Source organism: Chelonoidis abingdonii, chromosome 6 (assembly GCF_003597395.2).
Source record: "Chelonoidis abingdonii isolate Lonesome George chromosome 6, CheloAbing_2.0, whole genome shotgun sequence".
Lineage (NCBI taxonomy): Eukaryota > Metazoa > Chordata > Testudines > Testudinidae > Chelonoidis > Chelonoidis abingdonii.
In genome coordinates, this window is record NC_133774.1 from 191,484 (window position 1) to 206,032 (window position 14,549).

At 46.7% G+C, this 14,549-nt stretch overlaps 1 protein-coding gene across 3 annotated transcripts in view; it reads left to right on the plus strand.

Moving 5' to 3' along the window:
- The window catches only part of LOC116823316 (myosin-IIIb-like), a 130,561-nt gene that overhangs the window by 105,843 nt on the left and 10,169 nt on the right, over positions 1 to 14,549 (plus strand). For 2 of the 3 annotated variants that reach the window (XM_032777781.2, XM_032777783.2), the window contains 2 exons: positions 1,751 to 1,947; positions 4,935 to 5,024. In XM_032777781.2, coding sequence (XP_032633672.1) covers positions 1,751 to 1,947; positions 4,935 to 5,024 — 287 coding nt within the window. Of the gene's footprint in view, positions 1 to 1,750; positions 1,948 to 4,934; positions 5,025 to 14,549 lie in introns of those variants that run through there. The other variant, XM_032777784.1, reaches the window with a different exon arrangement.

Consider the following 14,549-nt stretch of genomic DNA (forward strand, 5'->3'; position numbering starts at 1 on the left):
CTCCCGGTTTAGTGTCGCCTGCAAACTTGCTGAGGGTTCAGTCCACGCCATCCTCCAGGTCACTAATGAAGATATTGAACAAAACCGGCCCCAGAACCGACTCTTGGGGCACTGCGCTTGATACCAGCTGCCAACTAGACATGGAGCTATTGATCACTAACCATTGAGCCTGACAATCTAGCCAGCTTTCTATCCACCTTCAGAATTGATTCCTTGAGGACCTGCTCCATGAGTTTTCCAGGGACTGAGGTCTGGCTGACTGGCCTGTACTTCCCCAGATCTTTCTCCTTCCCTTTTTTTGAAGACGGACACTACATTAGCCTCTTTCCAGTCATCCGGGACCTCCCCGATCGCCATGAGTTTTCAAAAATAATGGCCAATGGCTCTGCAATTATATCCAACTCCTTTAGCACCCTCGGATGCAGTGCACCAAGACTCGATTAATAAAGAATTAAAGGAGAGTAATGCAAATCAACATGGGTTTATGGAAAATAGATCATGTCAAACTAACCTGGTATCTTCTTAGATGAGATTATAAGTTTATTTGATAAAGGTACTAGTGTTGCCGTAATACATGTAAATTTCTGCAGTGCGTTTGACTTGGTATTTCACAACATTTTGATTTAAAAAGCTAGGAGAGTATAAAATGAACATGGCACACATTAAATAGGTTAAAAACTGTCTAACTCAAAATATAATGGTAAACAGGGAATCATCATCAAGTGGGTGTGTTTCCAGTGGAGTCCCACAGGGATCAGTCCTTGGCCCTCTGCTATTTAACATGTTTATCATTGACCTGGAAGATGACATAAAATCATCACTGATAAAGTTTGGAGATGACCCAAAAATTGGAAGAGTGGTAAATAATGAGGACAGATCACTGATTCAAAGTGTTCTGGATCGCTTGGTAAGCTGGATGCAAGCAAACAATATGCGTTTTAATACAACTAAGTGTAAATGTGTACATCTAGGAACAAAGAATGTAGGTCATACTTACAGAATGGCAAGTGGTGACTGAAAAATATTTGGGGTTTATGGTGGATAATCAGTTGAACACGAGCCTCAGTGCAATGCTGTGGCTACATGGGCTGATGCAATGCTTGGACGCATAAACAAGGGAATCTCTAGTAGGAGTAGAGAGGTTTATTTATCTTTCTATTTGGCTCTTGTGTGACTGCTGCTGGGATCCTGTGTCCACTTCATGGTGCTCACCATTCAAGAAGGAGATTGATAAATTAGAGAAGGTTCAGAGAAGAGCCATGAGAATAGAAAACTCGCTTTATAGCGATAGACTCAAGGAGGTCAGTCTACTTAGCTTAACACAGAGAAGGTGAAGGGTTGATTTGATTAGCCTAAAAGTATCTACACGGGAAACAAATATTTAATAATGGGCTCTTCAGTCTAGCAGACTGATCTAATGGCTGGAAGTTGAAGGTAGACCAGGGGTCAGCAACCTTCGGCATGTGGCCCATCAGAGTAATCCACTAGTGGCTGCGAGTCATTTTGTTTACGTTGACCATCTGCAGGCATGGCCCCTGTAACTCCCAGCAGCTGCGGTTCACTGTTCCCGGCCAATGGGAGCTGTGGGAAGTGGCGGCCAGAAGTTATAATCTATGAATTAGTTTGGGAGAGGTATAACACAGGCCACATACAGGAGCTCAGACTAGATGATCACAGTAGTCCCTTCCGGCCTAGGAATCTATCAGTCTCACACCCACCTTCCTTTTTTCTCTCTCTTTCCTGTTTTCAGTCGACTCCCTTTGATAATTTTTTGCGCTCCAGGCCCTGCCCTGTGCTGGGGATAGAGGGGCAGACAGGAGAAGAGGAAGAAATGAGGCAAATCAAGAGGGGAGCAACTCTCCGCTGGTTCAGAGAGACACAGGCCTGGAAGGTTATGCAGGATGATGGGGCCTTTCCTGGCTGGCTGCATGGGATGATCAGCAGGAGGTGAGAACCCTAGGGGCATGCAGCATACCAAGGAGGCTGGGCTGTGCAAGCAGAGGCTGGCATGTCCTTAGGGAGAGTGTGTATGAGAGTGGGGGTTGGGATCCCTGGAGATAGCATGGACTGGTTCCTTGGGAAGCTGGGAATACGACTCATGGCCTTTCTACTCTAGAGCGCTGATTCCCATCCAGACCCATCAGGGAAATTGGCTGATCTGTGGAGCTGGGAGTGGAATATAGGGCCTTTTACTTCTAGGTCGCTAGTTCCAATTCAAGGTGGCAGCAACTGAAGGTTTTTATCTGATTTTTATCCCAAAGGTTGATGGAATGGTAAATGTTGATGAGGACAAGACAGCCATATAGATTTGGACTGTTTGGTAAGCTGGGCCCTTTTAGTGTTCTAATTAGGGTTGTCAATTAATCGCAGTTAACTCACGCGATTAACTCGAAAAAATTAATCGTGATTGAAAAAATTAATCGTGATTAACCACACTGTTCAACAATAGAATACTAATTGAAATGTATTAAATATTTTTGGATGATTTTCTACATTTTCAAATATATCGATTTGAGTTACAGCACAGAATATAAAATATACCGTGCTCACTTTATATTATTTTTTTTTAAATATTTGCACTGTAATTATGATAAACAAAAGAAATAGTATTTTTCAATTCACCTCATACAAGCACTGTAGTACAATCTCTTTATCATGAAAGTGTAACTTTCAAATGTAGTTTGTTTTTGTTACATAACTCCACTCAAAAATGAAACAGTGTAAAACTTTAGAGTCTACAAGTCCACTCAGTCCTACTTCTTGTTCAGCCAAATGCTGAAAAGTTTACATTTATGGGAGATAATGCTGCCCACTTCTTAATTAGAATGTCATCTGAAAATGATAACAGGCATTTGTGTGGCACTGTTGTAGCTGTCATCGCAAGATATTTACATGCCAGATGCACTGAAGATTCATATGCCTCTTCATGCTTCAGCCATCATTCCAGAGGACATGCGTCCACGCTTATGACACTCATTAAAAAAATGTGTTAATTAAATTTGTGACTGAACTCCTTGGGAGAGAATTTTATGTCTACTGCTCTGTTTTACCTGCATTCTGCCATATATTTCATGTTATAGCAGAGACGAATGATAACCCAGCACATGTTCATTTTAAGAACACTTTCATTGCAAATTTGACAAAATGCAAAGAAGATACAAATGTGAAATTTTTAAAGATAGTTACAGTCCTCGACCCAAGATTTAGGAGTCTGAAGTGCCTTCCAAAATCTAAGAGGGACGAAGTGTGGAACATGCTTTCAGAAGTCTTAAAAGAACAACACACTGTTGCAGAAACTACAGAACCCAAACCACCAAAAAAGGAAATCAGCTTTCTGCTGGTGGCATCTGACCCAGATGGTGAAAATGAAAATGCGTCGGTCCACACTGCTCTGGATCATTATCGAACAGAACCCATCATCAGCATGCCCTATGGAATGATGGTTGAAGCATCAATGGACATATGAATCTTTAATGCATCCGGTATGTAAATATCTTGCAACTCCAGCTACAACAGTGCTATGCGAATGCCTTTTCTCACTTTTAGGTGACACTGTAAACAAGAAGCAAATGTAAACAAACGTGTGTCTGAGTGACTGGCCGAACAAGAAGTGAGACTGATTGGACTTGTAGGCTCTAAAGTTTTACATTGTTTTATTTTTGAATGCACTGTTCTTTTGTACATAATTCTGTATTTGTAAGTTCAACTTTCATGATAAAGAGATTGCACAACAGTACTTGTTTTTGGTGAATTGAAAAATACTATTCTCTTGTTTGTTACGGTGCAAATATTTGTAATAAGCAATAAATATAAAGTGAGCACTGTACGCCTTGTATTCTGTGTTGTAATTGATATCACTTGTATTTGAAAATTTAATCGCAATTCATTTTTTTATCGCACGATTAATCGTGATTCATTTTTTTAATCGCTTGACAATCCTAATTTTAACATAATTAGATGTATAACTTTGCATTTAGGATCAAGAAATACAGGCCATACCTACAGAATGAGGGACTGTGTCCTGGGAAGCAATGACTGTAAAGGATTTAGAGGTCATAGGGCACCAGCAATTGAACATGAGCTCCCAATGTGATGCTGTAGCTAAAAGGGATCCTGGGATGTGTAGACACAGGAGGAGGGAGGTGATTTTAACCCGTTTGTGGAGTTCAATATGGCAATACGGTTGTCACAGATCCACGGGATCTGTGCTACAGGCCAGTCTTTAAGCAATCCTCTTCAGTGTGCCAGACCCCCAAGGAGTCCCACCCTTCCTTCAGGCTGGGCTCTGCAGCTTCACTGCCTCCTAGACTGAACCTCAGTTTAACGCTGGGAGCTCTGTTCAGCAAACCCAATTGAAACAGACTCCTGGTAATGACTTGGACACTCTTCAGGGAGTAATGCACACAAGCAAGTGCTTTCAGTGACACCAAACAGTCTTCTCAAAACAGAGGAGGATGTATTAGTCAACTGGAACGCAGCATTGGAAGTCCTTACAGTTGCATACAGAAATAAAGGTTAAACGATGGTCCATTATGGTCAATCCAGATCAATTCACCAGCTATTTCAGGTTCTGTCTTTCTGCCTCCTTAGTCAGTCCCAGGAAAGAGCAACCAGTTTCCTCCAAAAGCCCACACTTTATTCCCTGACTGTCTTGTCTCACAGACATTGTGGGTGAGAGATCTTTTATTGGACCAACTTCTGTTGGTGAGAGAGACAAGCTTTCAAGCTACACAGAGCTCCTCCTCAGGTCTGGGAATGGTGCTTACATTGTCACAGTGTGCCTGAAGTGAAGCGGACAGGATGAGAGTGAGTGCTGGGTGCACCATAGAGGGAGTGTTACCAGGATGTGAAAAAGGGACGGGGGCTTCTGAACAGGGAGTGCACAGGTTTTTATTGATGACTCTCGGATTAAAATCTTTCCTCTTTGCTTTCAGGGAAGCTGAGAACTTGCTGATGGACAAGCCTCTGGGCTGTTTCCTGGTTCGAATCAGTCAGAGCAGGCCAGGCTACACCCTGTCATACAGGTAATGCACTCACTGCTTTTCTTCTACTAGGACTCTTGGTGATGGGCTGCATGGGGCAATTGTATCACAGTGCATCAGCTTTCTCCATGGACTGAGATACTGAGGCTGTTGCTTAGACACCCCTGACCTGAGTCCCTAGACACACCCCAGAGGGACAGATGGGGACTCTGGGGCCTCCATAAAGAAGAGATAGCCTCTGCCTTTTACTGAGGATTACCTTGATTCATGAACTATGTATAGTAGCCACAGGACATGAGCTGGAGGGGATGCTAAGTATGGGCATTGTGTGGGGAGCTGAGAAGGTGGGCAGTTGATGTGGATGCTGTATGTAGGGATGGATGGAGCTGGAGCTGAGATGGTGGGCAGTTGATATGGATGCTCCATCCATCCCCACATGCAGCTGTATGGGAGGTGGAGGATGGCGGGTGTGGGTACTGCATGGTGAAGTGCCATAGTGGATGGGAAGAGGATGCTGTTTCTGGGTCCTGCACTGTGGGATCAGGCTGGAGGAGGTGCTGCCTGGAATGGGGACAGACTGGAGGAGTTTGAGATGCATAGGCTAGGAATGTACTCAGAGGGGATTGATGGAAAGGGATCCTTTGGACAGATACATGCAAGGAAAAGTGCAGGGTAGTGATGCAGAGGCACAAGCCTGCAAGTTAGAATGGGCTAGTGAGGAATCCTAGATTCTAAGGCCAGAAGGGACCACTGTGATCATCTAGTCTGATCTCCTAACACAGGCCAGAGAACTGCCCCAAAATAATGCCTGTTTGAACTACAGCATATATTTTAGAAAAAAATCCAATCTTAAAATAGCCAGTGACAGAGAATCCACCACGACCACTGGTAAATTGTTCCAGTGATTAATTACTCTCACTATCAAAAATTTGCACCTTTGTTTCCCGTCTGAAATTGTCTAACTTCAGCTTCCAGCCACTGGATCTTGTACCTTTGTCAGTTAGGCTGAAGAGCCCTGTATTATCGAATTTCTATTCCCCATGTAGATACTTATAAACTGTGATCACGTCACCCTTAACTTTCTCTATGAGAAACTAAACAGGTTGAGCTTCTAGAGTCTATCACTATAAGGCATGTTTTCCAATCCTTTAACCATCCTCATGGCTTTTCTTTGAACCCTCTCTAGTTTATCGATATCTTTCTTGAAATGAGGACATCAGAAATGGACAAAGTATTTCCGTAGGGGTACCACCAATGCCAAATACAGAGGCGGTAAAACCTCTCTATTCCTGCTTGAAATTCCCCTGTTAGTGAATCCAAGGATCATGTTAACCCTTTTAGCCGTAGCATCGCACAGGAAGCTCCTGTTCAGCTGATTATCCCTCACAATCCCCAAATCTTTTTCAGAGTCACTGCTTCCCAGGAGAGTCCCCCATCTTGTAGGTGTGGCTTATGTTCTTTGTTCCTAGGTATATACATTCATATTTGGCCATATTGAAACACACACTGCTTGCATCCAGCTTACCAACCAATTCAGTATATGTGACCAGCCCTTTTTATTATTTATATTTCCCCAAATGTTTGTGTCACCTGCAAACTTTGTTAGTGATAATTTTGTTCCAGGTCATTGATGAAAATTTTAAATAGTGTAGGGGCTAGAACCACGTCAAGCTACCTCAACTGGCTCATGACGGTGTGTGCCTGGCTTAGGGCAGACTGTCAAGAAGTGGGGCACAAACCCTAAATTGGTTGTATGTTCCATAATTAGGTTTCACCAACCAAGTAACAAGAGTGAATTCCACAAGCTCTATAACAACCTTACCCTGGAGACACAGACCATCACACTGGGCACTCCAGTCTATCTTGCCACCCAGGGAAGCTTGTCTTTGTGATAGATGGTCCCTTACAGCAAAAATCACAACAATATTCAGGTTTCAGAGTGGTAGCCATGTTAGTCTTATCAGCAAAAAGAACGAGGAGTACTTGTGGCACTTTAGAGACTAACAAATTTATTTGAGCATAAGCTTTCGTGGGCTAAAACCCACTTCATCCAATGCATGCAGTGGAAAATACAATAGGAAGATACATAGACACAGATGACATGAAAAAAAAATGAGTGTTGCCATAGTATCTCTAACGAAAGTAATCAGTTAAGGTAGGTTATTATCAGCAGGAGGAAAAAAAACTTTTGTAGTGATGATCAGGATGGCCCATTTCCAACAGTTGACAAGAAGGTGTGAGTAACAGTAGGGGGAAAAATTAGCGTGGGGAAATAGGTTTTACTTTGTTTAATGACCCATCCACTCCCAGTCTTTATTCAAGCCTAATTTAATGGTGTACAGTTTGCAAATTAATTCCAATTCTGCAGTTTCTTGTTGGACTCTGTTTTTGAAGTTTCTCTACGCAAAAGAAAAATGGACACAAATCAGACGTCAAGAATTATAACATTCAAAAATCAGTCAGAGAACACTTCAACCTCCCTGGTCACTCGATTACAGACCTCAAAGTCGCAATACTCCAACAAAAAAATCTTCAAAAACAGACTCCAGTGAGAAACACCAATTCCAGAGGTGTTCAAGGTGGCTCAGGACCTTGTATGCCTCATGGCGCCATCCTCCCCACAGAGGAAAGACAAGTCGCCGGTGACCGCCCAGCCCCATTCCCATCAAGGGGCAAGCCAGCGATGATGGTGCACTGATCTCCATCTCCAGCACCCCTCTCCCTGGTACAGTCCACCCAAGTGGGGTAGCCGTACCAGTACCAGTCCCCTCTTGGCACCGCTTGCCAGCACTGCAGAGTACCACTCCTCTGTGGTGGTCCTTCTCAGAGACCTCGGAGGCACAATCCTACTGCTCCAATAGGACCAGGAGCAGAAGGTCTAGGTCCTGCCGTGACTGCCATCCCTATCTGGCGCTTTGGCCACCGCAGTGGCAACCTTCTGGACACCCTGGGCATATCATCAGAACCAGGGACAAATCCAAGGATCAAGGTCCAGGTCCGAAACAGTGTCTTAGGCGTCCTTCGTCTTTTCACAAGCAATGTCGACACGGCCAGCAGCGGCGCCACCAACACCTCTACCTTCGCCTGAGGCACCAGTACCAACTCTTCTGATATCAGCACCACTGGCATCGATGACCTGGGCACTGCCGGCATCAGCACCGATAATCTAGTTCCAGCGGCCCCAGCACCGCATGTTACAGACTTGGTGGCGCAGCAGTACTGGGTGCTGCGTGACCCCCTGGATGCCTAGGGGAGTGAGCAGGGCCCATTGCCAGGACTTTCCTCTTCATCCCCCCCAGACGACACCGTGGCAAGGACATTGATGGCCCTGGCCTTGGAGGATAACAGGGTCCTGCAACTACTTCTGCAACGGATGGCCCAGAACCTGGGGATCCAGGCTGAGGAAGTAGTAGAGGATGCCGACCTGATGTTTTGACATCCTCACCCCCTGCAGACCCTCTCATATTGCCTTGCCATTAATAAAGACTATTACCAAGACCATAAAGACCTTGTGGCAGACCCAGGCATCTCTATCTCCTATGGCCAAGAGAAACGAGAGGCGGTACTTTGTCCCTTCAAAGGGATATGAGCACCTATATACCCACCCACCTTCCATTGCCTGGTGGCTGATGCAGCTAACCAGCGTGAGTACCAGGGCCCCTCCTGTAAAAATAGGGATGCTAAAAGACTAGACCTTTTGGAGGAAGGTCTACTCCACTGGGGAGCTGCAGCTCTGCATTTCAAACCAGCAGGCCATTGTTAGCAGATAGTCACATAACACCTGCAATGCGATGGCCAAGTTTCCTGCGCTGCTGCCGCAGGACTCTTGTGCAGAGTTTCAGCACTGGTGGAGGAAGGAAAGCTGATTTCCCAAGCTTCCATGCAGGCCGCATTGGATGTGGCAGATGTGGCCTCCCACATAATGGCCACAGGAGTTGCAATGAGGAGTTCCTGGTTGCAGGTCTCTGGTCTCCCCTACAAGGTCCAGCAAACCATCCAGGACCTCCTCTTCAAGGCTTCGGCCCTATTTTCTGATATAACAGATAAAAGACTCCACAGTCTAAAGGACTCAAGGGCCACCCTCAGGTCCTTGGGCCTCCACACTCCCGCCACTCAGCTCAGGCACTTTTGGCCTCAGCCTCCTTCATGGTTCTACCAGCCACAGAACCGGCAGGATGCTCCTTGGCAGAGGAAAAGGAGTGGCAGGAGAAGACAGCACCCTTCCTCTGGCCAGGGCTCTACCCTGCCTTACCTTTTCGTCCTAACTATCTCCTTTCTACTGTCGATGATCTCGTATCACTTCGGACGGCCTGGTCCTCTGCACGGTAGAGAAGGGATACTCCATCCAATTCTGTGCCCTCCCGCCCTTCCAACCCCCTTCCCCATCCCTCTTCAGGGACCCCCCTCACAAGCAAATCCTTATTCAGGAGATGCACTCACTCCTATCTCTAGGGGCAGTGGAAGAGGTTCCTCAGGAGCAAAGAGGCAAGGATTTCTACTCCCGGTATTTCCTAATATCAAAAGCCAAGGGTGTGCTCAGGCCTATCCTACACCTCCGAGAATTCAACAAGTTCGTGAAGAAGCTCAAGTTCTGCATGGTCTTTTTGGCCTCCGTTATCCTCTCACTGGATCCAGGAGACTGGTATGTCACCCTCGACTTGAAGGATGTGTACGTCCATGTAGCAGTAATTCTACCCCACAGAAAATACCTCAGGTTTGTGGTGAACAGCAGCCACTATCAGTTCACAGTCGTCCCATTCGGCCTGTCAGTGACTCCTTGAGTGTTCATCAAGTGCATGGCAGTTGTGGCGGGGTTCCTGCACAAGCGACGGGTACAAGTGTTACCGCACCTCAACGACTGGCTGGTTAAGGGCCACTCCAGGTCTCAAGTGGAGGCGCAGATCGGCTTCATGAGAATGACGTTCGGCGAACTGGGTTTCCTTCTAAACAAAGGGAAATCAATCCTGTCCCCTGTTCAGAGGATAGAGTTTATAGGGGCAGTACTGGACTTGACACAAGCCAGGGCATACCTCTCAGAAACGAGATTTCGGTTCCTGGGCAACATTATATGGGGTCTCAGGCAGTTCCCCTACACCACAGCAAGGAATTGCCTGGGACTCCTGGCAGCTTATACATATGTAGTACAGCATGCCAGACTCAGACTTCGGCCACTTCAGTAGTGGCTAGTGTCAGTATATTGGCCAGTCCGGGACACTTTGGACAGGATTATAACCCTATGTCGCCTGGTACTCAACTCCCTCCTGTGGTGGCTCAACCCACAGGTAGTAAATCCACAGGTCCCCTTCACCATCGCTCAGCCATCCCTCTCCTTAGTGACAGATGCATCAGACTTGGGCTGGGGGCACATTTGGGAGATCTCAGAACACAAGGCCTCTGGTCTCGGGTGGATCTCGCTCTGCCCATCAATGTCAGAGAGCTGAGAGCGGTGCGCCTGGCATGACAGACTTTCAGAGTCCACCTAGCAGGGAGATGTGTATCAGTCCTGACTAGGGTGACCAGACATCCCGATGTTATAGGGACAGTCCCGCGTCCCGACCTTACATTGGTCGGGATGTCTGGTCATCCTATATGAGGGGGACCGTGGCAAGCCGGCCTTTCCTCCCTGGGCCCTGGGACAGCGCACAGCTGAGCTCCCGGCTCAGCAGCGCCAGCCCACAGGCCCCACCACCCAGCCCCTGCCCTGGACACACAGAGAGGCAGCGAGGAGGTCTCGCTCCGCTGTGTGCTGCAGCAGGGCGGGGCTTGTAGACGCGGGCAGCAGGCGCTGGGCAGGGTAGCGCTGGTGCAGGTCTGCCGACTGGCACAACAGTGCTGAGAGGTACCAGTGTAGACCCGACCCACTGCCCTCAGCCCCCACCCGGACCCTGTTCCCTCAGCCTCCCCCGCAGTTCCCCCTGTACCTCCCACCCTGAAACCACTGCCCTCAGTCCCTGCCCCCGTTCCAACAGCCTCCCCCATAGTCTCCCTGCTCCCCCCAACCCACTGTCCTCAACCTTCCCCTACCCCAAATCTCTTCTTCAGCCTCCCCTGTCATCCCACCCCCATCGCTCTCCCTGCTGTCCCACCCCCTCAACCTCCCCCAATTCCAGTCCTGCTCCCCTCTGTCTCATCCCCTGCAGACCCTGTCCCTTTCCCCAACCCTCCCCAGCCCAGCCCCATTGTCTCCCCCGCCCTGCCACACTCTACACAGCTCTCTCTACCCTGTCCCATTCATGCTCCCCTCAGCCCCTATCCTACTCCCCCAATCCCAGTCCTGTCCCATTCCCCTCAGCTCCCCCCCCGACTCCTCCAGTCCCAGTGCTGTCCCCCTCAGTTCCTCCACCCTGCTTCCCCCATCCATCCCCACACACCCACCGACTCCCTCGACCTCCCTCCCTGCAATCCCACTGCCTGGACCCACCCCCATCCTACTCAGGACATGCAGAAAAAAGAAGCAATGGGCTTAAATTGTAGCAAGGGAGATTTAGGTTAGACATTAGGAAAAACTTCCTAACTGTAAAGGTAGTTAAGCACTGGACAAATTACTTAGAGAAGTTATGGAATAGCAGTCATTGGAGTTTTTTACAAGGTTAGACAAACACCTGTCAACAATGGTCTAGTTCTTATTACTCAGTCCTGCCTCAGTGCAGGGGTTTGACTAGATGACCTGTTGATGTCCCTTCCAGTCCTACATTTCAGTGATTTCACACCGAATTGCCTTGTGCCACTGTCTAGTAGTACTGACACAGTTCTCTGACATGCAGGTTTATAAAATTGTAGTTAATATACGGTTTAGAGCATAGCAATTTTAAAGCTCTGCGTGTTCAGACCAACTGAGCTGAAAATTGTGATCTACAGTATTCAAAAACTATTAAGATGTGGACTGAAATAAAATCAGCATGAATTGCTCAACAATATCAATGGAATCAGCATTGCGCTGCTATATATTGTAGAACATTGCAGTGAAATCTTGCAAGTATTACATAGAACGCCGCCTTGCCCAAGTGGTAACTAAGCATAACATCCTCCTGTTTCAACATTCTTAACTTGTATCCCATAGCTCCTGGAAGTTGTTTTATTCAAACACTGAATGCTGCCAAGTTATGAGTTTTAACAGGTTTTTTTTCTTTTAAACCACAGCACTGAATGTTGTTCTAAAATTGTTTTCCAAATATTCTTAAACTCCCAGTTTATCCCCCGCTGATGTTCATTGTGAAAAGTATTGCAGGTCTAATAATAATATTTGGCACTTTTGTAATTTACTGTCCAACATGTGTGTTGTGCCGTCCTCTGGTGGATTTTTAGAGGATAACTGTATAGCTACCAGCTAAGGGAGTTATATCTTGAACTCAAGTAGTAGAAGCTCATGCTTTTAAGTCTGGATGGCTTGGATTCAATCTTTGGTGACTAGCGATGATGGAGGTTGCTACACTTATAATCCCTTTAATCAGAGGTTCTGAATATGCTTTGTTGTAGGCAGAGCTAGCCTATAGTTAAGCAACCGAAAATTTAGAGTGGGAAGTGTTGAAATGTTGGGAACTGTTATAATTTTGCCAGTCTGGAACAAACATCCCATCTGAGGGATGGGGGCGCGGAGAGAGGAGAGTGAGACAGGACCAGGAAACAGGGACAAGGAATCCAGAGCGGTAGTGGGGGGCAGTTGAAATCAGATGAGGAGCTGGAGGGGTTAGACAGCAATAGGATAGATATAGACTGGAGGGGACGGGGAAGAAGGGTATTTGACTACTAGAGACCACTCCATTCAGGAATCTGGAATAGACCCCGGATTCCTGAGTTTCAGAGTTCCTCTTCTGTCAGCAGCAGATATCTGTGAAACCCAGTGGCAAAAAAAGTGTCTCATTCCCCTATAGAGCTGATCTATCACATGTAAGATGACAACCTACTGCCTCTGCCATCACTTACTCCGTTAGCTCAAGTGGCAGAAGTCTGTGCAGTGGATCTAAAGTTTCATCGGCAGGGTTGGAGCCATGCAAGTTTCACGATGATTCCACATGACAGAATTTCTGGGACAGTTCAGTGTTGATTTTTACAAAAAAACCTGGGGAAATGCATACAGAAATAGGGTGACCAGATGCCTAAATAGGGGAATCTCAAGCAGGAGTAGAGAGGTTATTTTATCTCTGTATTTGGCACTGGTGCAACCACTGCTGGAATCCTGTGTCCAGTTCTGGTGTGCACAATTTAAGAAGGATATTGATGAATTGGAGAGTGTTCAGAGAAGAGTCACAAGACTGATTAAAGGCTTATAAAACCTGCCTTATAGTGATCACCTCAAGGACCTCAATCTATTTAGCGTAACAAAAAGAAGGTTAAAAAGTGACTTGGTTGTACACTGTAAGTATCTACATGGGGAACAAATAGTTAATAATGGGCACTTCAGTCTAGTAGAGAACGGTAGAGCATGAGCCAGTGGTTGGAAGTTGCAGCTAGACACATTCAGACTGGCTAGATGGCATACCTTTTCAATGGTGAGAGGAATTAATGATCAACAATATACTAAGGGTCATGGTGTTTTTCTAAAAGCTTTTTCTAAAAGCGATCCTCTAGAAATTATTCTGGGAAAGTTCTATGTCTGTGCTATACAGGCGGTGAGACCAGGTGGTCACCGGATCTCTTCTGGCTTTATAATATCAGAACTAGGTACATCAATTCACATGCAAATTTCTCATTGAATTCAATAGGTGTCCTTGCCCTGTGGCTTGTGGTGCAGGCTGCAGCAGGGGCCGTACAACCTAGGGCCCCCTCTCATGGCTCTGTGCACCTGTGTCTGTCGTTGTCGTCCGCTCCCCCTCCCCCCCTGCTGCTCGCCCAATGTGTCCTGATATTTCACTCTTGTGATCTGGTCACCCTAGTCTTGACAGACAACACCACAGCAATGTTTTACATCCCCAAACTTGAGTGCACACTTCTCTCTTCTGTGCCAGGAATCCCTCATGCTGTGGGACTTCTGTGTAGAGCACTTGATACACCTTCAAGCATTGTACCTCCCTGGAATACAGAACAAGCTGGCAGACCATCTCAGCAGGTCATTTCACGGCCACAAGTGGTCCCTTTGCCCAGATGTAGTAAAATCAATTTTCCATCAGTGGGGCTTTCCCCAAATAGACCTGTTTGTTACATGACGCAACAGGAAGTGTCAGTGATCCTGCTCCTTTCTGAGTCACAGCCTGGGTTCCATCGCAGACGCATTCCTCCTCCCATGGGGAGGCCATCTCCTATACGCGTTCCTACCTGTACCTCTCGTTCACAAAGTGCTCCTCAAGATTCGCAGAGACCAAGCTTTGGTGATACTGATAGTTCCAGTCTGGCCCCGCCAGCATTTGTACACATCACTCCTGGAAATGTCCATGGAAACTCTGGTTACTCTGCCACTCTTCCCAGACCAGCAGGATCATGGCTGCCTCCAACATCCAAAACTCGAGTCGCTCCACCTCACAGCATGGAAGCTCCATGGCTGATGGCAGGGGAGCTCTCCTGCTCTGATAAAGCCAGACAAGTTCTCCTTGGCAGCAGAAAACCTTCTACAAGAGCTACCTACCTTGCCAA